The sequence below is a fragment of the Labrus mixtus genome, chromosome 1 (assembly GCF_963584025.1).
Source record: "Labrus mixtus chromosome 1, fLabMix1.1, whole genome shotgun sequence".
Lineage (NCBI taxonomy): Eukaryota > Metazoa > Chordata > Actinopteri > Labriformes > Labridae > Labrus > Labrus mixtus.
The window spans coordinates 4,809,409-4,832,377 of record NC_083612.1 but is presented as its reverse complement, the minus strand read 5'-3'; the positions used below and the strand labels follow the sequence as shown (position 1 = coordinate 4,832,377).

Below are 22,969 nucleotides of genomic sequence, written 5' to 3'. Positions count from 1 at the left end.
ATGATGTGGAAAAACAGCCTGTCAGTGGTGGTCTTGACCGGTCTCGGTTTAAAATCCGCCCAGTCTGAGACTGAGACAAGAATGCTTTCGATTCAGAGTGGAGGACGAGACCTTCAGAAAGTGGTCTGGAGACCAACACTGCTGCTCAGCTGTTCTGATCTAAAGTGTGAGTCGATTTGATTTTGCCTTGTAAAATCAGTTATATTGTGAATTTTGAAATCACTGCACCCACGTTTGAGATTAATTTAAGCAACAAATGATGACTTGAATAAAAAAGTACGAAGCCAGATGCCCATTTTACAATTCAATATTAAAGAGGTCAAAGGTGAGGTGTTGATAAAATATCACAAACCTGTCTGTAACGCTTGTTCCACTTGAAAAAGGCTCTTTGGTTTATTTTTCATTTTTAATCAACAGAATTCAAGTTCATTCCCTTATTTTTCATCTTCGAACAAAAACATGAAAAAAAAAAAACTTAGATCAGCCCATTCAACATTCGCTCTCGCTGTCATACTTGTGCAGCTCTACAATCAAGAAGTTGATTTATCCACAACATTTTTTGTGCATTATTTGAAAGATCTGAATACAACTCTGTTGAAGATGAATTATTAAAATCCCAGCTCACATCATCCTTCACTGACGTCTGAGTCTCTCCTCGATTTTATCGGCAGTTAGGTTCAACCCGCAGGCTCTCAGAGCTTTTATAAGATCGTCTGTTCGGGCCTCGGCTCCTCGACTCTTCCTCCATTCCTTCAGCATCTCCACCGTCGTCTCCTCCAGGTCTGTGGGATGCCTCAGGGAGATGGACTCCAACTTTGTTTCTTTCAGTCCCAGTTTGCGGCCCAGTTTGCGCCAACCTCTTCCCAGACTCTCTGAGATCAACTCCGTGGCAATGCCCAGTTTTTCTGCAGGAAGAGGAGGAGAAAATGTGGGTTTAGAAAATGTAAGAATAATCAGATAACCAATTACAGTTAATACAACATTTCTTTATTAGAAACACAACTATTCAAACAGCGTCATAAGGCCAGGAGAGACATTTATAAGGCTCAATAATGTTTCTTCTGCTTGTTGTTTATAATCCAGCTGTTCTCTTTGACTTGTCTGTCCCCGAGTTATGTAGCATCATATGTTTAAGGTTCCTAACCAAACAAATCTGTCCTCGAACGTTTACACCATTTTAATGTTGGTGCTTGTTGTGTATTTAATCCACACAGTTCTGTTCCAGTTAGACAACTCCAGGTTCCTGTAGTGCATCTTATAAGCATGGAAAACACCCGCCTTATTAAATACCATCACTTCTCAGGTTGGCTGTTCCCAGAGAGAACATGCCACGACATGTTCAGAGATGCTGGTTTCTCAAAATGTAGTTCAGTGTGTGCTAACTAAAAGTCATCAAGACTTTTCAGCTGCATCTGTAAAAAAAATAAAAATTGTACGGTATCCTGGGGGACTCTAAAAGGATGATGTCATCTGTCTCAACACCTGTGTGATAAACAGAGGTTATGCAGTTTGAAAGACATGGCTGGTGTTTACCAGTGGGGGTCTGACAAGCTGACAATTTGTGTTGCATGATGGGAAATACATGACAAAACCTATGGACTACAAATAGCACTCAGCATATCTGATATTGGTCGTTTGAGTGACCCTTAACTTTTTTCTTAAAAGTCTTTTTGGGGAGAATTTTGTCTTACCTATTTGGTGGGTGCTCTGAAAACCACCAGGGAGCCCCAACTTCATCAAAGCCCACCCTTTAAAGATGGGAGGCGAAATCCAGTACACTTCTGATTAAACCATAAATATCTATGTATATATGTATATATATATATGGTGTTCGTACAGAGCTCTGTAAACGGGACACAGCTCAGCCCTTAAAGCTGCAGGTGAGTTGATTCAACAGATTTCTGAGCACAGGTAAATCTTTCTGCAGTTTGCACACCCTAATTTTGAGTCATGTCAATATTCTTCTCATGTAAAATTGTAACAAGCCTTTTCTTAGACAAAAAAAAAAATATTAGAAAGTCTCAATGTTGAGCCTGCTGGGTAATGCAATAAATCAAATCCCACTCTTATGATGCATCACGATGATCTCATGTATGTTAGAGCAGTGGTTCCCAAAGTGGGTGTCAGGACCCCGTGGGGACTGAAGACACTGAGAGGGGGGGTCACGAGATGCCTTTCATAACTATGTTTTTTTTAATGATTTAAAATTGCATATTTTGCCCATTATTCTGAAAATAAATACAAAAAGTTGTCAAAATTACAAGTGTAGTCGTTAAGTAAGATTTATGCTGAAATGATTTTTTGTATTATTATTGTATTTTCTCTCCCTTTATTTAACTGATGTACATATGTTTGATTTTTAAGTTCTTGTTATTTTTGATAATTATATTCCTGTTTCTTGAGCTGTTGACAAAAAAAAATCAAATAAAGATCAATAAAGTTTATCTTTATCTTTAATTTAGCACATAACCGCATTAATGTAGTCGTCTGTTGCTTTCTAAAATATAACACACTGACATCTCCTGTGTCTGTTTATTAAATGTTGCATGTCCACTCAGTCCTCCAGTTTATACATGAAGATTACACAGCCTTTCAAGTCAATAAACAACTAAATATTATACAAATATAGAGGGACAGCGGGGGTCCCACAGTTCTTTGGGGGTCCCGAGCAAAAAGTAATCTGTTAAAAAGTATATTGGTCAGTCTGTGTTCACACTACTGGATACATTCACTGTAGGCAGGTATCATGTGACGGCTGCAATTTGTGGTGTTTTTATTAATAAATTATGAGCTTAGGCTTATTCCTTATTTAAATAACATATATAGTTTTTGATTTTGTTAGTATAATTTTTTTTTTTTTACAGTGGTGGTTGCTTTGCTTATGAAACACTGATCTAAATAAGCAGCGCCGCCTGGTGGCCTAACAGCGCTACATGCTCATATATATTAACACTTCATACCTCTCTCCGGCTCAGGCGGCTGGTTCTCGCTGTTTTCAGGCTCACAGTCAAAGTTTTGGAGTCTCTCGGAGAGGTCGGGTCGTTTAACAGTCCGGAGAAGCTCGCAGACATGCCCCGTGTTGTCTACTCCCAGTTTGTTTCTCTGAGTCAGAAACTGAAACAGTTTCAACCCGCTGTCGATCTTCTCCATGTCTCTCTTCCCGATATCATTATTACACAAATACTTGATTTGTTCCAGCTCCGAGGCAGACAGGTTGTTAGAAATGTCGAGTAAAACGGCGTTAAACTGTAAAGAGCTCATTTCTTCAGACAGAGAGGAACCCGCACTGACACGACGATCTGCCCCGTCAGACCAGGAAATACTTTTTTACTTTCACTTCCGTTGGTTTGTCTCAGTTTGTTGACAGGTCTATGTGAGATTCCTGAGGAGCTGGTGAAGTGAATCCGCAATTTAAACTAGAACTAATGAGAACTCTTTTTTTTGTGTGCATGTTTTTGCCTGAACCAAAGTCAATGATCTGACATCTGGGACTGTGCTCAGTAGGGGAGACCGGGGTAACAAGAGCCACACGATTTTACCTAAAAAATAACAGTTTAGGCAATTTATTTTGTCTATGTGTTGGTACTTTTTTAGTATTGAGATAGTTTTTTTTTTGTTTTGTTTTTTTAAGTGGTTAACTTAAAATTCTTGGCCCTGTGCATCGCCATTATTTATTATTGCTTTCACGCTTGCTGAAAATTCCTTAAAACTTCCTAAAGTTTTTGGGGCGAGCTGCATGTGTGAACACAAACAGCCACATTTTTCACTCTGAATTTAACCAGACCTTTTCTTTCCAGTCCCCTAGTACATTTTCAGTATGAAATCTGGGCGACCTGAAAATTCACTGCGAGCAAGCGGAGGGTCATATATATATATCCTGTGATTAGTGATAGACTGTATGCACGTGACCAAAGTGAACTTAGCATGGATATGAAGACAAAACATTCTTTTCAGGAGTGCATTTGAGAACAGCTTCTGGAGGTTACAGAAGCACTTAGTGGACATGCATCAAAACATTTTATTTACCCCATTTTCCTCCGATAATTAATGAGTTCTTGTTATTTGGCGGCTGGTCAGCGGAGGCACATTTTATCTGGTTCATTGCTTTTTAAATATCCTTTGAATGCTTTTCTATGACCGTGTTACTTTGAATCAGCTCGGTTTCAAACGTGCTTAATAAGGTTTCCTCACCTTACCTGTACTTAAAAGTCAGCGTGTCCTCGAAACTGACCTGCTGCTAAAAACTGAACAGATGTCTCAGAGCGTCTTCAAGGCAGAATTACTCATGCCAGATTTGTTTTTCTTTGTTTGTGTCATGCAATCTCTGCACGTGTTCAAGCTTCCAGCACAAGCAAAAAGAACCAGCAGATTATAAAAAGGTGTGATTTGACAGCAACAAACACCAACCTCATGTATCTTGCACTTCATTTGTTTAAATATACAAATGTTCAATGAACGCATCAACATCGGGCAGTCCATCTCTAGTTTATTTGCAGTAGATTCAAACCAAAACAAAAATAGACTCAAAATATCAGACAGACAAATCGCTTATACATGCATATACACACACACATGTTGTGAAATGTGCTAAGACATACATTAAAAATTAGCATGTCACAACTTGTATTGTTTTATTGATTGCTGCAGATGCAACGTGGAATCAGACGGCAGGAGAAGGACATCTCATCAAGACGATCGAGTGACGGTCTTCATCATGTGACATCAGGTTATAAGAGGCAAAAGATCTTCTAGCTAAAACAGGCTCTTGCAGCCCCGCGGCAGCTTGTAATCTATCACTGAAAACCAACGCTAACCCTACTAACATACACATCAGTAACAGAATTAAAGAAAAAACAAAATGTGCAGTTTTTGCGAGAAAAAAAAAGAAGGGCATGTCATTTCCCGGAAAGAAATACCTCTTTTGTGTAAAATGTCTTTAGAGGCTGTCACTCAAAGGTTTTTTTTTTTTCCAGGCATCCTTAAAGATACAGCAAAATAGGTCCATAGTAATAGTTTCTTATACATTAAATAAGGATTTAAAATCAAAGCAATCATAGAGTGTTATTGATAGATCCCCTGAATATAAAACCCCTTCAACACACCAGACTAACACTTAGAAATGCCTTGTAATAAAATAACAAAAACACACATATATATATGTATATATGTATATATATATATATATATATGCCAGAACAACCCCCCTCCCCACCAGATTGTTGATGGACAGCTTGCCTCCCCCTATCCCTTTCCAAGCCCGGTGCAGTCTAGGCCTGTGAAGGCTGTTTCATCATGAGCCGGGGATCCGGCCGAAGATTTCTGCCTTTTAATGAGGCAGTTTCTTCTTACCACTGTAACTTTTGCTGCTTTGCTAAAGTGCTCATGATGGATAGGCCGGATAGGTTTTTGTAATATAGCAATAAATAAGGTCTTTTACCTGCTTCTTGTAAAGTGTCTCGAGATAACACTTGTTATGAGTTGACGCTATACAAATAAAAGTTGATTGATTGATTGATATACAACTTGACCTCAAGTGATAAAACATCACTGAAACTTTAAATGTAAGGATACATTCCATCAGTCTGGTGCGGGGCTTCAACGCGGGGTCGTTTGATGTATTTACAGCAAGGGCGTAAGATGGGACACGTCGACGAGCGTAGACTGTACACATGACTCCACACCTCAGTCCACGGTACATTTACATTCCTCAAAGTGATACCCAGTCACTCCCACAAGTGTTTTTGCAGTTTCATACATAAAATTTAAAAAAACAAAAGTATTTGTCAGTCTTTGTGCTTGAGTATAGCTTCAGAATTCAGCCTGGTAATCCTGGTAATCAAATATAAGGCAATATAATATCAACACAGTGCGGCCTTTCCGTTTTGGCGCCCTTTGTACGAAAAACTGCAGAAAAGGAAATCTCAAATGAGCCGTTGTTGGTTTCACAAAGGTGAGGGTTTGAATTTCTCTGTGAACTGGAAAATAGCAAGGCAGGTAAACAGAGTCAGTATTGTGTCTCCTCTCCCATCAACTCCCACCTTTGTGTCCTTGAGCAACATTTTGTACCGCTTGCATGAGACAGACATCGTGTTTAAAATACTTAAACAGAAACTAAATGCAGCCTCACCTTAAATGTACAGCATGTTCAATTAAGTCTAACCGTCTAAGCTAACTAGATAGTTTGCATTGCGAATTGCTGCATGATTACAAATATTTTCACTTTTAACAATGAAGCTGAGTAACAACAAGACCAAGTGTTTAAAGCTCCCCTGAGGTTTGGGTTGATTTTGGCGCCCCCTGTGGACAAAGTGGTACGTTGCCGCAGCAGGTTCATCAAAAATTACTATATCGAAATACTCAACCATTTTGCTGATGGTCTTGTTTACTTTCGTTGCTCATTAAGAGGCGACAGTAATCCTTTTGGTCTGTTTCATAACCCCCTTAAAAGCTCCTCACAGGAGCTTGAAACAGTGACCCTCCAGGCTGTATAAGCCAATGTTGGTAATAGGTTGTGAAAAAGTGACCAACGAAAAAAATCTGTCACAAATCACTGGGATTTGGTCAAATGAAAACTCATCCGTAGGGTGATAACACAGCTTAATTATCCCCAACACACTGAGTTTGAAAAGTCTGAGTCTGGGGGGGGGGGGGGGGGATGAACTGAAACCACAAAACTGCCATATCGTCAAGTTTTTAGTTAAAATGATGAAAACATCCACTCGGATAGAAACATAACCATTAGTTTGGAATCATGTTTATGAGGCTGTAGTCCTCCAAGCGGGCAGACTGGGTTTGAATCCCACCTGTGGCTCCTTTCCTGCATGTCATTCCCCACTCTCCCGGTTTTCTGACTCTATCCACTGTCCTCTCTCTCCAATAAAAGACACAAGAAGCCCAAAATAAATCTTTAGAAAAAAATAAATAAATATATATATTTAGAGAGAGAAGTTGTACGTGTGGGTGTGGTGGGCAGTGAGAGCCGGCATAGAGGGGGGGGGGGTGACTCTGGGATCTTGGAGCTCACTGTCCTGTCTCCCTGAGGTGTCACTGGGACTAATCAGTAAAGGGAGTTTCCCACTAGACACTCGGTTCCTGCTGTCCATCAGCCTACACGGTTGGGTAGTGGGGGCCACATGAGGCCGTGTAGTAGGGAAGGTAGTTTTAGCATTTTCACTACCTGGAGCTCACATCACAGCTGGGTGTTGTTGAAGGGGCCATAGGGTACAGGCAGGTTATGAAACTCAACAGTAGGGCATAGTAGCATAATTAGGATGAGGGATGTCTTCACTGAGCACCTATCCTTTCATTAGGGTGCCTTGTGTTTATTTAAAATATGAAATATAAAGTTCTGTGATTTTAACTAAATAATGAAACACTTCCACAACTTTGTTATTTTTGAGATTTGTTGATTTTCTATAGAGACTAACGGTCTGCCACGGCTCATAGCCAGAGGCGCTGTTTGTCAACAGGCAAGGCAGGCAACTGCTTGGGGCCCCAGACCCGTAGGGGGCCCCTGAGGGCTCACAAACTTAAACCAAAGCAGCGGCTCCAAATTTGCAAATTTTGCAATGACAGAAGGAAACCTCCCTTTTACTGAAGTAAAATAAAGAGGAATTAGCTGTCTATAGAAAAGAGCGTCGGCTGGCAGAAATAATGATGATGAACGTTGGTTGGAGGGCCCCCCCCAATACATTTTTGCCTAGGGCCCCACCAGACTCTAGAATCGCCACTGCTCAGGGCCGTCACACGTCTCTTTCTGCTAGCGAAAGCTTTGCACTGTGATGCATGATGGTACTGTGTATATTGCTTTGTTGGTGGCCGTCAGATGCAATGAATCCACAATGTAGGGTTTAATAATGCTTTCTCATACTTTTTACAGCAATACAAAATAGTGTTTCCATATATTGAGCACTATATAGTGAGTATAGTGTGTGATTTTAGGACACAGCATGAGTGTACTTAAAACTTCTCGAACAGCGAACAGCAGACAAATTAAATTAAAAAGGAGATCGAAGAGCCATGAGAAAGATAGAGTAGAATAATAAATACTGGACTGAATAAGCAGAAACGGGGGAAATTCATGTGTATGTTCCCGTTAGTTTGATGTATATCCATTTTGAAAATGTATTCATGTTGTGTTTTCAGTTTGTCGTTCGTTTGCTGCCCCCAAGTGGCTCAAAAATCAGCTGTAATAAATAACTCTGAAAGTTTTAACAGACATAACGGTGAAGTGGATTTAAAGTATCTACAGTTCAGCATCTCTGTTCGGGGCAGGTGGAGCATGACATCATCATGTTGTGTTTACACTGTAAATCTCGCCAATTTAAGCTTTACAAATTCCAGTTCATTGGAAGGAATAAAAAACGTGACTTGTGCTTCCAGGAGTAGTAACGGCACTGAGCGCTGTTAGGCAGTTTGTTCGTACTCAAAGCGTAACAAATGTAACAATGAGCAATACTGTGCTCAAACGAGAGGATCGTACAAATCAACAGGTCGCTTGACACAGACGGTGTTCCAAAACCTTGATTTTGATCCCAGCAACCGGACCACATGTGCCCGACCATGTTGCATTATTTTTTTTTTTAAAGTACATCGATAAATTCCTGCATTTGTATATAAGTGTGCAAAGCCAAACAACAAAAGTCCAATCTGGGTTTTTCACACACTGATGGCAGGAGGGATGATCTCTGTGTGTGCGTATCTCTGCAGTGAGATACCTCGAGGACAATCTTCTCAGCAGGAGCATCGGGACGGATTGACAGAGGACATCCTGGATTCATGTTCCATGGGGAAAGAGCTGCAGGGATGAACTCACTGCTTGAAACAAAATGATTCCCATGAAGGTTTGGCACTGCTTTGTCAAGACGTCCTGAATGAAGACCTCGTCAACGCGGTGATTCCCTCGAGCTAAATGACGCTAAATGGCTTGTTCCTTTTCTAATACATCCAATAAATAATGTGTAATGATCGTAAATCTTTTGAATATCGTCTAAATATCTGCTGGCGTTTTTGGTTAATGGCTGACTATGCAACGTGCGGCTCGCTGTAAAATGTAACATCTTGACACTGTAAAAGGTTTGAAAAGAGGAAAACAAGCAGTCTCTATGGTGAAGGAGTCAACATGTCAAAGTTTAGATTTTTGACATATTCCCAAACCGCGTAAAAGCAGCAAAGCGTTGCTGATTATTTAGTTAACTCTCTAAACCTTAAACACCTGTATTTAATCAGCTGGTTGACATATTTACACTTTGTATACATGTGTCGCATTTGCTTGTTGCTTTTTGTGCTTGTTTTCTCAGAGTACCAGCAGCCCGGCGGTTTAAGAGTAGTTTGCGTACGACACGGGCCGTGAGCGGGGCTGCGGCGGGGTCTGATAGGCCGACGACGGGGAGGTGTAGCTGTCCTGGTTGTGGTTGTCCCGCGCTGCCAGCCTCTTGCCCTGCTCCTCTTTCATGAAGAGCTCCACCATGAGGATCTTCTCCTTGTGCATCTGGAGGCTGATGTCCTTGGGGATGTCCGGGATGAGCCAGTCCACAAAGTCGCTCATGAGCATCACCACGTTCTGCGCAGCACACAGGGAACAACAACAACAACAACACATTCACTGACACAATCAAGAAAGACTACAACACATATGTGTGATCGTTAAGGGTCAGCAGATCAAGATTGTCTCATGGATAGTAAATTAAAGTGGAAAAAGAACACTGATGTTGTTTTCAAGAAGGCACAGTCAAGACTCTACTTCTTAAGGAAGCTTCAAACATTTGACATTAGCAAGAACCTTCTATACATTTTTTTTTTTTTTTTTTTAAATCAGGGAATTTTGGCTAAGTGTCATCTTTTATGCTCTGCTGTGTTTGGGGGGGCAGCATCTTTGTGGATGCTGTTCGCTTACAAAACAGCGACAGAAACGGCTCCTCCTTACTTTAACTCTCTCATCCAGGTCTACACTCCCTCCCGCCCTCTACGCTCTGCCAATGAAAGGCGTCTGATCCAACCTTCACAACAGGGTCCTAAGACGCTGACTAGACTCTTCTCCTCTGTCGCCCCCCGGTGGTGGAATGAACTTCCAAACTCCATGTGATCTGCAGAATCCCTCTGCTCCTTTAAGAAAAAGCTAAAGACCCAGCTCTTTCATGAATACCTACTAACTTAATGATGATGGTCTCCATATTATTGATGATGATGATGGTAATGACGATGGTTTTTGTTTGATAACGACGACTTATAAGATGGTTTCTATACTGATTAGAGCTCTCAAGAACTGCCCTCAATGTTGTGCTTTGCCTCTGGTCACTTCCTGTCAGCACCTGTGTGTCCAATCGGACTCAAAGCTGATCGTTTGCTCTTACTCACATTGTTCCCTTTTTTCTAGATCCTTGCTTGTGTTGTTCTTACTCTCTGATGTACGTCGCTTTGGATAAAAGTGTCTGCTAAGTGAATTGTAGAATTGTAGAATGATGGAAAAAAAGAATGAATAAGCTGATCAAACAGGCTGACTCTGTGACTGGTATTACCGCAGACTCATTTGAGGTTTCCTTCGATAAGAGAATACTAAACTAAAAACTGATCTTTGAAGGCAATCCTTTACACAGTGTTTTTAATGGACTTTGAAGCTCCTTCAGTGAGCGACTAGTGATGCCTTGGTGTTCCACTGAACGACTCAGGAGGTCCTTTTTTCCAGCAGCAGTCAGATATTATATATACACATATATATAGATAAAATATATATATTTTAATGAACTTAGTTGTGTCTCTGACTCATGGCTTTAAATGATGTCTCAAATGGTTCAGAGTTGTTTGTTATTTATTATTGTTGTTTTTTGACCACAGATTTTGAGTCCATGAATACTTTTAACATGAAAGTTGTGTCTGCACATCTTTTTGCTCACCTTATGTAAAATAGAAATGGCAGAGAGGATGACACACCTATTTGAATACATACAGAACATATGATTTTTGTTACAAACCTGAAAGACGATGACAAACGTGAGGCGTGCAGCCAGAATGGCCCAAAACTCCTTGGAGAGTTCGTACTGTGTGCTGGACCCAGGAGGCTCTCTGTAGTCCTTATATCTGCAGACAGAAGGAGAAACACGGTCAACACACATGATTCATTTAGAAATATTTTACGACTAAAGAAACCTTTAAAAAAAATCAGTTTAAAGAAAGGAAATATAAAACATTACACAAGCAGAAAAAGAAACGATGTTGAAATGTTCAGTAAATTTGATCAATATGAAAATTAACAACAAAAACTACAATTATAAGAATTTTAATTAATTCTTCTTTGTTTCCCTTTTTTAGTCTATTGATTGAAGTCGTCAATAAGTATTTAGAAAAGCGCTATATAAATCTAATTTATTATTATTATTATTATTATTATTATTATTATAATAAGCTCACTATGTCTGCTTTTTCTGCAGGTTTGCAATGACATTAAATAAATTAAAATAAAATAAATAAATAGAAATATATATTTAAAAATGAATGAAATGAAAATCCATATTTACTTTCTATGTTAAAATACACAGTAATATCATTTATAATGGATTTTTTGTTGACATTTCTTTTATATTGCACTCCAAGGTATACCGACATTATATACAGACCATAACACTTATCTAATAAATAATACAAATGGTTTAAATATCAATGACACTATATCAAAGTATATGCAATTAAATAATTAAAAATTTAAGAGATATAACTTTTTTAAAGTATTTTACTGAAGAGGTCTGTTTTAAATATTTAAATGAACGTCTCCGCTCACAGCAGACTCCAGACTGAAAAAAAATAAAGTGACACCTTACCTGCATATGTCTACCTTGTAGCCCAGGTGCATCGGCATGAGCGGGTCTGTGCCTTGCTGGAAGTCGCTGACGTTGAAGTAGGACAGCGTGTGGTTGACGAAGCCGTGCATGGTGCCGTCAGGACTGTACACGTACTGATAGACGAGCCGGGGGATGAAGTCAGAGGTGAAGGAGATGACGAAGGCCTGAGGGCAGAGGTGAAAGGTTCATTTCATAACCAGGTTAAACCACGACTTCTTCATGGTTTCTTAACTCACAGAATAAAACAACTCCACAAGGTGAGACTAAACCTTGATATTGATTTCCATCAGTCAGCTGTGTGTGGGAGCATTTCTCTGACAGGCCCCGGCATGTTCAGTAAGAACATCTGTACTATGAGGACTTACATTAACGATGACTGCTACTTTGCTGAGGCCTCTCAAGAGGTTGTACCAGATACCTGCAAGCAGAGGAACCGTCATTAAGGAAAACACACTGACATCAACATGTGAATACCAAATAAGGGCAGTAAGTTCCCCGAACAGCCACAAGATGGCACACACCGTCTGCAGGAAAGGCAGAAAGACTTCCCTGCATATCTGCTCGATCCCAATATCCACACTCACAGACTCACACACTTTGAGGTCCATTCCCAGGAAGTGTGTGTTCAGTGCTGTCCCACTGACACTTCATGAAGTGCATGGGGCTCTCATTCACATATTTTAATGCTAAACTACACATTGTACTCTCCTGTGGGATTTACCCAGAGTTCATTGTGCCGTTAAGGGCGTGATTGTCCTGCCCGCCCCACTGAACGAAACAAGCATGGACCTGACGGAAAACACCTCAAATAAGTTTGTCTGTAAGTGACAACATGTAGTTCATCTCTTCTGGATTGTAGCTCACCTGGAAGTTCACAGACTGTACAAATATAAATACCTCCTATCACTTCAGCTCAATCAAATACACAGATGATCCATTCCCCTCAAATATAAAACAGTAAGATAGGCCTATCAGCCGTCAATAATAAGGGTGATGCTCCTGCCATGTTTGTCAGAGTGACACAAACCAATCACAGCAATGAAACAGCAACCTCCATCAACAGGTAAGCTAAAGTGAGGAGTTTGGTGCTTTTGTTCGGCCTGTTTTTTTTTTCAGAATTATTATGGAAAACTGTGTAGAATAAAATATAAGAAGTCATTTTGTTAGCACCTTCAATTAAAGCTTAGATTTACTCATTTTAATCAGAATCAGAACCTGTGTTTATTACATTATAAGTACATTTACACATACTATGAATTTGATGTTTTGGTGCAAAATAGTTAACAAGGAAATATAAAAAGCTGACAGCTTAAATAGGAATAAGGTACAAATATAAAGTCTATTAGAAAATGTATTATAGAATATGAAATATAAAAACATAAAAAGTACAAAATGTGCAATGGAGGAACTGTGCAGGTACGTTCAAGACTGCGTGCAGTGTAAACAGAAAATATTAATTCCTAGTGTGCGTTAATGTGACGCATAGATTCAGCCTTCAGATTACTGTAATGTTCTCTGACTGTGGGGCTGAGTCTGTGTTATGTCGGGGGAGGGGGAGGGGGCGGGGACATTATTGATGAGGCTGACAGCAGAGGGGAAGGAACTGTTGCCGTGGCGTGAGGTGTCTGTATTAAAACAAAATCTAAATGACTTTATGTGAGCATGCACCGGTTTGGGTCACAGATGACATTTCCCCCATCTACAATTTATTTGCAAAAAACAGCTTTCAAAGTTTATACGAGAACAATTCTTGTTAGGAAGAGATGATAGAGAAAGTAAATATTAAAAATGCACGGCCACGCAGTGAGGTGAAGACCTTTGAACAATAAAAAGATCAAAGCTAATTGCTTCGTCGTCTCATAATGAAGACGCTGCAGATTTAAATATCGAGGGGGAAAAAACAGAGCATGAAGGTTATTGTTTTGTTTTGTTTTTCTGCGGGGGATTCAAACTCCTACCAATGTCTCTGGCTTTAGCTGCTATCGGCCTTCGCAGCTCCATCACAAACTTCTTGGCGTCCAGGCGGATCTCGATGATGTTATTCAGAAGTGCGAAGAGCGGCGCCAAAGGGAAGGAGGCCACGAAAAGAGTCACCATCCCAAACTGGATGACTAAAGAAAGAGAGAAACAAGACAAATGATCAGAAGTTACAAGATGAACAAATTATACTTCAAAAGCTGGAACTGACGTTAGACACTATTGTACAGAAATCTATTCTTGATGGACATTCGACAAAAGCAACACATATTCTGTTAATATGAAAAATACTGTATGAAAGAAATATATGAGATAAGATGAATTTCAAGAATTAGACAAGACAACCCAACCCAAATCTTCTCCTCAGCCCTTCTATATGAGCAACCTGATGCTTTCATATCAGTATAACACATACGGTTCACTTCTTATCAAGCAGCAACCTCGGCTGAAAAGTGAAGCCAATGTGGAAGTGCCAAAAAAAATGCAGTTCCTCAAGTGTCCACTTGAGGCTGTGTGTAAAAGCCAAAGAACCCCCATTATAGGTCAAAATGCCCATTTTTACAGCCTGGTGCAACAAGTGTTTCAGTCTGAACAGCTCATGTCTTTGTTGGTAAAAGGAGGATTGAGGAGGATTTTTTTTTTTTATAATATTGATTTTATTGAGGGTAGGAGTTATGCAGGATTTTGGGTGATTACAGGCCGGTCTGAGTGGACTCACAGGAAGGCGTGTTGGAGCAGTTTGCCAGTAGGCTCAGGGCCCGCCTCCTTTATATTCTGTATAGAAGTTCCAACATGGCGCCCACCAACATTCATCTTTAAAACATTCATCTAGAAACCAATGCTTGACATCACTGATACTACGTCCATGTTTTATGCAGTCTATGGTACCTAAAGATTAAAACCACAAAAGGTAGGTGCTAATATTTAGCTTCTTTTTAATCTCATTTTTCCTTTTCCTACAGTATAAAGACCAAAGTCAAATTAACCAGACTTCTTGCTGAGTATTAAAACAATAAGTCCTCCAAAGTCTGAACTGCCTACTTTTCTAAGTAACAGTTTGTTCTCTTAAGAACGTTGTGCCAAAGAGGGATCGCAGACCGCTATGTGTAGTTGGCGAGTCATTAAGTATTAACCACAGCTGTGTAATAATTGAAGTCAGTTTTTATTTGGGTATGATTTTACTGTTGAGGTTGTGTTTGTTGTCTTTCTGCGAGCTCCTGCTGCAAAACAAAACTCCCCCTGTCGGACAATAATGAGAATCTAAATCTGAGTGTTTAGGATTTATAATCCTTCATAATCCAGTCTTCTTCAATAAAGCATGAGATTTATTTTCTAAATGATGCTCTCTTTCAGAGTAAAATGAAGAAAGCAGGGTGTATTTAACATTAGCATTCATGTGGAGTTGTGCAAGGAATCTCTAATCAGAGCTTTCTTTGCCTACATGGACTTACGAGGTCGTTCCGGCTCTCTGGTGAAGAAGTTAACAAGAAACAAAGTAATTAATACAGAGCTAGTGATTATGGATTCATTATCTCTGCGCATGAATACCCTCTGTTAGCAGTGAAGAGTTCACATTTAATTGTGTTTTGTAATCCTATAATTAGGTCCAACAATGTATAATTGTCCCTACATGCAGAGTTGTAAGAGGCGCTTCTCTGTACGTGAACATGCACTTTGATGATTGAGAGTCTAGTCCTCATGTTATTTCTTAGTATTCAGCATTAAGCTTGTCAAGGTATACCTTGATTCCAAACTTCAACACAATACCAGTAAAAATCCAACGATACCAGGACCTGTTTAGATACCACGGCAACAAAAAAGAAGTTCTAAGTACCCAATATTGGGTAATTTCTTGTTTTAAATCATCAAAAAGTCCTGCAGACTGTCTAAATTGCACAATTCATAATCCATAATTCATATGGCCATTTGGTCACAACATACCGGCCCCTAATTGTTTACACTAAAGCAAAACAATTAGCGATCATACATTCAATGGGGCCAAAAAGACAGGAATTAGAAATACTTTACATACATTACAACATACATTCAAACATTCAATAGTCTAGCTCATGTGATCCTTCAACTTTAGGATTGTAAGTTCAGAGTTCCAAGATATGCACGAAGCATGTACTGTATGTATATATGTAAGGGGGCTTGAGCTCAAGAGTCAGGGGTGTGTATGTGTTTATGTTTGTATGCATTTCTGTATGTGCTGTGTTGTCCACTATGATGACAAGGTCGTTCAGGCAAAGGCTCCTTTTGGGGTGGAGCCACTTGTTTCGCTGTTGTAAGATTGTTAGATATTCTCTAATCCATCTCCGCCAGAAGAGATCTGCTAGGTACTGTACCTGTCTCCATCTTCTCCGGGAGTACAGGTCTTCCTTCTGAAAGAGTCCAGGCAGCATGACTGGTTTCGTTTTGAGTTGAAGGAGGTGGTTTGGTGCAAGGGGTTCAAGGTCGTTAGGATCACTTGACACTGTTGTTATCGGCCTATCGTTCATTATCGCTTCGACCTCACATAGTGCTGTTTGTAAAGTTTCATCATCCAGTATTTGCTCCTTTAAGACAGAGTAAAGAATCTTTTTCACAGGTCTGATTAGCCTTTCCCACACTCCACCGTGATGGGCTCCAAATGGTGGGTTGAGTATCCATTTTACTCCATCCTTCAGTAATGCATTTTCCCATTGTCTGTGCGGATGCTTGTCACTGTTCCTCTGCGACACATGAATCTGCGCAGAGCATTAATGCACGAGTCAGTGTCCAATGAGTTTGTCTCTTCTAAGTGTACAGCTCGACTCACCAGGCGAGTGAAGATAATACCCCAGCGTTTAACATTTGACCGGCCCCACTTCACCTCTCCAAAATAATCAATACCCACATGTGTAAAGGGTGGTAGATCTGGAGACGCTCACAACCTTCGCTTGCATGCGGCAGCAGAGGACACAGTTCTTAATGATCCGTCTTGCAGATGAGTTTGCTGTCAGGAGAGCATGTGGCTTCTCCCTGAGTGCCCAGTCTGCACATGGATATTTTGCAGAAGTAGTTTGGATATGTGAGAGTTTTTGGGTTTAGGCTTCGGATATAGCCAACGTGATATAGCGATCTGATTTGTTTATTTTATTTTGTGAAGTTTAGTTTTTGCTGAAAAGTTTTCTATTCATAAAGGTAGCTTATAAGTTGACTTTGGATCCGCGGCTGCCTTTTGTTTTTATTTGATAGCGTGTTAAACCCGCTCAGCAATTGCTTACCTAATTGATTTTGTTTGAAGCCATTACAGATAGTTATAATGCTTTGCATCAATATGTGAGGAGTGTCCACTTGAAAATTACACGTCCCCCTTTGATCAATTGTTAAAATAAAAGGACTATGAGTGCAGCGTTAAAGTTCATTTTCCATGACATCCTCAACCACTGATCACAAATGTTCATCACTGATGGAAGTAATGAGAAAGGGAATGAATCAATACTCATTACTTTTAAAGGTGAAAGAATCAATAACACATGAGAAATGGAACTCTCCGATGCTTGCGACCTGCTTTACTTTCAGCTGTGTTACACCGAATAGACACATATTGAATAAGACATTACTTCTTTACAGGGAACAGCTTTTGACACCATCAATCATTCCATGCTTCTCTCCCGCCTTGAAACCACTTTCAACATCACCGGCACTGCACTCTCCTGGCACAAATCTCTCTGACAGATACAAGTTCATCAGCATAAACAATTAAACAACAAATCCCACACTGCTCCCCTCTCCTGAGGTGTTCCCCAAGGTTCAGTTCTCGGACTCCTTGCCTTCAACCTGTATATGCTTCCCCCCTTGGGCACATAATCCGCCGTCATTGTGGTGGAATTTCTGTACCTGTTTAGATTTAAATGTACAGACATCATTTTGTCTATTCACTGTTCTCTGATGTCAGTCGGACCTGATAGAGTTCAGCTGTGACTAGAGAAGCAAGAACAGCGTGTCAAGTGTGTCAAGGGTCCCTCATATCTGCATGTTTGGTAGACTTAGTGACTAGTCCAAATTGTCCTAGCCATCACAGACTAGATTAGGTGGGTCAATATGACCCTGGAATCAATAACGTCTTTTGTATATAGGCAGAGCCTGTGGAAGTGTTTGGCAGAATTGGCATGGCAAGACACCCCACCTGACGTGTTTTGTTTCTAAATCTCTCCTCTGGAGCATTCTTGTATGTATAAACTTTCTTCAACGTAAGCCTTATGAGTCTCCTGAATCTTTCTTGTGTGAAGTCAAGTTCTTAGTAATTTCCTCAACAAACATGGACTTCATCTTCACTGCTTTGCCGATGACATTCAGCTCCACATCGACACCAAAGCCCTCGCTGAGTGTTCTCATCCTTCTCTTAGATTATTTCTTCTTTGTATTGTTTTCATTGTTTTTGATGTTAGTTATAATTCTTTTTTGAGCTTCTTTGAGCATTCATAAAAGCGCTATATTGGTTTAATGTAATATTTGTATTATAATTATTATTTACACAAACGAACACATGAACATCATAATATCGATCATATTGTGCATTGATGCAAAAAGTCCTTTTTTAGAAGGCTTTCAGGGGGGGGGACATTTTCATTTTTTTTTCATTTTGACCTGTGAAAATATCTGAATTACTTAAACAGGATTAAATAAATTAATTTCTCACACAGGTCATAAAACTACATTCTAATGTTTTTTCTTGTATGAACTTTGAACATGTTAAACACAACATGACAACGTTCATTAAGCGGATATTTGTGATTGTGTGTGTGCACTGGCTGCTCCTGCAGTACGTGTTGTTTGAGTCTATAGGGATATATCTTCAGTTTTGGGAACGAACACAGCGCTGTGTAATGGATTTTGTTTGGCTTAGTTTTAAGCTACAGACTACAACCCCAACATTGCAAAGGTTAAATTTGTGATTTTCTAAACCCGATACTTGCATTCAGACACAGTGAGATTAAACAAAGAGAATTGAAGCAGCCTCTGATATACAATGACAGATTTCATGGCTCATTTCTTGCTCATCCAAAGTTGAAGGCTGAATTGCCTTCTTATTTCTACAGTAGAACTCAATGGCACCTTAAACGCAGCCTTCTTACACTTTAGCCAACATTGATTATTTCACACTGTGTCGATAAACCTCCCCGTTTATCAAACGAATCACAGACCAGCTGTGATCTATTGCACCACTAGTGAGATTTTATCTGTCTTTCTCTGTTTACAAGCTCCACTGATGTTGAACAGCTCACCAAATGATAAACAGCAAAGTGTACAGTGTGCATCAGGACTACAGTGAAAGACATGGATGCTCATTGTGGGGGAGGCACTTCAGATAACGGAGTCTTAGTGACAGACCAGCAGAGACCTTTATACTCCGCTGGACGCTGCTGAAAATACACAACACTCAAACAACAGACAGCTACTGTAGAGCTTACACTCTTTCTTAAGGCCAAATATTGATCAGGGAGAAAGAGGAATAAGAGTGTTGAGCTTGAAGGAGCTTTAATCCTCTCTCAGCGGTATTGTGATGTTTGGTAACAGGATAATAAGCCTCCTCGAGTCGCACTATAAAGATCTCTTTCCCTCAACTGGGACGTGCAGATCAACTGCTTAATAATGCACACATCCCAATAGTGCAATTACCCGGACGCAATAACCATAAGCTCTGAGCCGCCGTCTTATAAGCCAGACATTTTAATTCTATTTATCTTGATTAAGCACACATACATGCACAGGAAATTGTGGCACACATGAAACATGATATTGCCTATGTTTCCACATGACTGGTTGACATTTGGCTTCTGGGGAATGTGATTTCAGGAAATTAAAGGTCAAAACATCGTCCCTGAACATGGAGATTAATTTGCATTTCAGCTGTTTTTATCAGATGAATATGTTTGCTAATTCCTTGCATAATGCTAACATCGCACTTAAGGGAGCTGACATTTGCAGGTTCAAGCGAAGGTCTGACATTAAGCAAAGAAACAGAGGCAGAGTAAAGCGGACGACTGTGAGGAAGCCGAGCGATGTGGTTGTTTCAGTGGTCGGAGCCATTATGGGTGACCTAAACATGACTCATTCTGCAAAGATTCAAGTGTTAAAAAGGCACAGAGCATGAGCATTTCTCAAGGATATATGTCTTTAGAGTGGATGACATCACATCACATACGAAGAAGTCAACCTTTTCAATCCATTACTGAGGAAGAGCTACAGCAACAAGGATGAAACTATAAACTGCTCCTGGGGAGAGTCACAACCTTTCTCTGTTTGCATTTTTAGACACACAATAAAATAACTTGAACCAAAGACTTTTAGTAACCTGCCCAGACCATAATAACACCAGAGCAGCTGTGTGCATGTTGTGTATTTGTGTCTTTGTGTTCACACTCACTCATCTCCATGTACTCTGGGCTGAGGCCAACAAAAGGACCCAGGATGTGGTCTTTCTCGTGGCGCTGCAGCGCTTTGTTCTGCTCCTCCTCTTCTTTTGAATCCAAATCTGACTTCCTTCTCCGCAGCAGTTTCTTCAGCTTCCTGCAAACCAAAAGACAAAAGGTAAATGGACTTGGGCTTGTGTAGCGCTTTTCTAGTCTTCTGACTACTCAAAGTGCTTTTACACCGCAGGTCACACCTACACATTCACACACTGACGGTAGAGACTGCTACTAATCCCATTCATACACATTCATACGCCATTGACGAAGCAGCGGGAGCAACGTGGGGTAAAGTGTCTTTTCCAAGGACACATCAGACATGTAGCTGCAGGACCTGGGGGTCCAACCCCCTCGGCCACAGCCGCCACAGAGAAGAAAAAAACACTCCAAAGCTTCCAAAGGAACAAAGCCTGTTTGTATGAGTCATACCTAAAAAGACTTGTTAGTAATCAGCTACCTAAGTGCTAAACTTTAAGCTTACTTAATGTGCTTTTGTTAAGTGTTCTTTGACTGGAGTTCTCTCTATAATTGTTTCATAAGTGTCTGATAAGCAGCGGTGCTATGACTCACTGTTTGGAGGACCGGGTGCCAACAAAGCCTGGCCTACACTGAAAGATATTTAAAATCTTATCAGATGTTGAAAGTGTGAGAGACCCCACAAAGTGATACATTTTACAGTTTTTAACGACTGGTTTGCATTATACCCATTCTTTGAGACGGTGTAGAGGAAAACAAATTGTACAAATTAAGTATTTAGTGCAATAAAAACTTCGCTCATGCATCCATGTGCAAAAAAATAATTTGTGAGGAAAGGAACCAACCAGTGGTTCATGAACAGCTCCGACCGTGTTAATTTTTCCCAAAATGATTTAGCACACCTCCGTTTTGATACAACTAAAACAGATAATATTGTTTTCTTGAGGTAGGCAGAAACACATTTGTTACTGTTGATATGTTTAGCAGAACTGTTAACTTTATTTTTAGCTCAATCTCTTTAATATTTTAGTTGGGTGACGGCTTGAATAGTGAAAAAAAAACTTTGGGTCAATGTGGATTAAGTAGCTAATGTCGCTCGTTTTAACTCAAAAACTTTTACCTTTACTGCTAATTACCTATTTCCTAATTCATACAAAAAGAGTGTTCTCTCTTTCTTTGAACTAATCTCTTTATGAACACACACATACTCACAGAAGTTCTGCCTTTCTTGAAGATGATTTTGATTACTCGTTTTTGTCTCAAACTAATTTGAAAGAGATGTTGAATCATTTTAAAACCATTTTGAGGGATGGAGGGTAAGTACTGTGTTCAATCTGCCCTCACTGATTTTAACAGGGTGATAAAAATGATATAAAAACCCTACACGCTACAGGTTACCTTGACTGAAGCCAGTGATTTAACGCCAGTAGGGTAACTTACTTTATGAAATAAAAACACTGCTTTGGATATCTGTCAATTAGACAGTTATGAATGCTTGTGTTTAAAAAAAAAGATGGAAAGCAGACAGCAAACAAAAAGCAGAACCAACCTAGAAACTCCCATCAGAGTGTAATGTGACGATGAAATTACAGGCTGACAGAGGTCATCAGTCTGGTTCTCAGGTAAGAGCGTCTGAAAACCGGCTGAGGCGAGCTGAGTGGGCGTGCATTATTTGTCTCCTGCAGGATTTCCTGAGGCCTGTGCTTGTATTGTGATCTTTGGTGAACTGTTTAGCTCGTGTGTGTGTGTGTGTGTGTGTGTGTGTGTGTGTGTGTGTGTGTGTGTGGCTCCTCTGTGTGTTACTGTCATGGAAAAGCAAGTCTCACAGCACATGCTCTGCACTCACGGTATGCCGATCTCAAACAGGTTGTTCTGGATGAGCTGCTTGCCCAGCATGGTGATGCACAACTGGATGCACAGCTCCATGAGGCAGCCTGCATGGGCACACTGCAGGGAGGGAGAGGGAGCAAAGTCAAATAAAGCAGGAGGGGGGAAAAAAATAAATAAAAAGTATCAATGAAATTACCCTATTTAGTGAAAGTCTCAAAGCCTAAGAATAAAAGTATCACACATATTTTTAAGACTGAAATCTGATTGGTCATCTCCCAGGTTTAAATAGATGTGTGTTCACACATATAATCTTTCCCCCACATACTGTAAGTGTCTGTTTGTTCTGTCCGTGAGTGACATCAGCAGCTACAGTTTCACCCAAATGACCCTGACATGAGCTGTTTCTCATTAAAGAAACAAGAGAAAGCTAAACCATCCATTTCTACACAACAATGATCAATAAATACAATCAATACAATCAATACAATCCGACCCCTGATCAGTGAGAAACTATTGGAACATGGACTCTGGTGTTTTTTTGACCTTTGGTGACATTTAGAGAGTTTTACAGCATGACTCTTAAGTGACTGTGTTAAGTGTGAATTACCTCCTCCATTCTGTACGACCCAACGACGTACAAGTAGTTTCCAGGGCGCCCGACCAGTCTGTCAATCAAACACAACATCGCAGAAGGCAGGGAGATCAGGAGAGCAGATGGTACACAGGAGGATAATGTCTCTTTACACTGAACACAGTGTTTTGGATCAAATTGTGACAGATAAAATATGAGGTATTCTTGTTGAAACGATTTTATCAAAAATATTTTGCGTAACATATTAAACATTTTAATTACCTAAAAATGCCGAACATAACAGATGTGTGTTCTTTTGATCAATGCAATGTTGAATGTTTTGG

At 40.0% G+C, this 22,969-nt stretch overlaps 2 protein-coding genes across 3 annotated transcripts in view; both read right to left on the bottom strand.

Moving 5' to 3' along the window:
- Window positions 1-363: 363 nt before the first annotated feature.
- fadd (Fas (tnfrsf6)-associated via death domain) lies at window positions 364-3,314 on the bottom strand. Its single transcript, XM_061062113.1, has 2 exons — window positions 2,961-3,314; window positions 364-905 (listed from the first exon to the last, which is right to left on the bottom strand). The coding sequence occupies exons 1-2, from the start codon at window positions 3,259-3,261 to the stop codon at window positions 634-636; spliced, it is 573 nt and encodes a 190-aa protein (XP_060918096.1). The 5' UTR covers window positions 3,262-3,314; the 3' UTR covers window positions 364-633.
- Window positions 3,315-4,469: 1,155 nt separating this feature from the next.
- Window positions 4,470-22,969, bottom strand: part of LOC132970374 (anoctamin-1-like) — an 88,408-nt gene continuing 69,908 nt past the window's right edge. For both annotated transcript variants that reach the window (XM_061034628.1, XM_061034520.1), the window contains exons 18-25: window positions 22,662-22,719; window positions 22,071-22,171; window positions 20,206-20,348; window positions 13,793-13,945; window positions 12,200-12,252; window positions 11,814-11,998; window positions 10,971-11,076; window positions 4,470-9,562 (exon numbers count right to left, since the gene is read on the bottom strand). In XM_061034628.1, coding sequence (XP_060890611.1) covers window positions 9,320-9,562; window positions 10,971-11,076; window positions 11,814-11,998; window positions 12,200-12,252; window positions 13,793-13,945; window positions 20,206-20,348; window positions 22,071-22,171; window positions 22,662-22,719 — 1,042 coding nt within the window. In that variant the 3' untranslated portion in view covers window positions 4,470-9,319. The remainder of the gene's footprint in view (window positions 9,563-10,970; window positions 11,077-11,813; window positions 11,999-12,199; window positions 12,253-13,792; window positions 13,946-20,205; window positions 20,349-22,070; window positions 22,172-22,661; window positions 22,720-22,969) is intronic.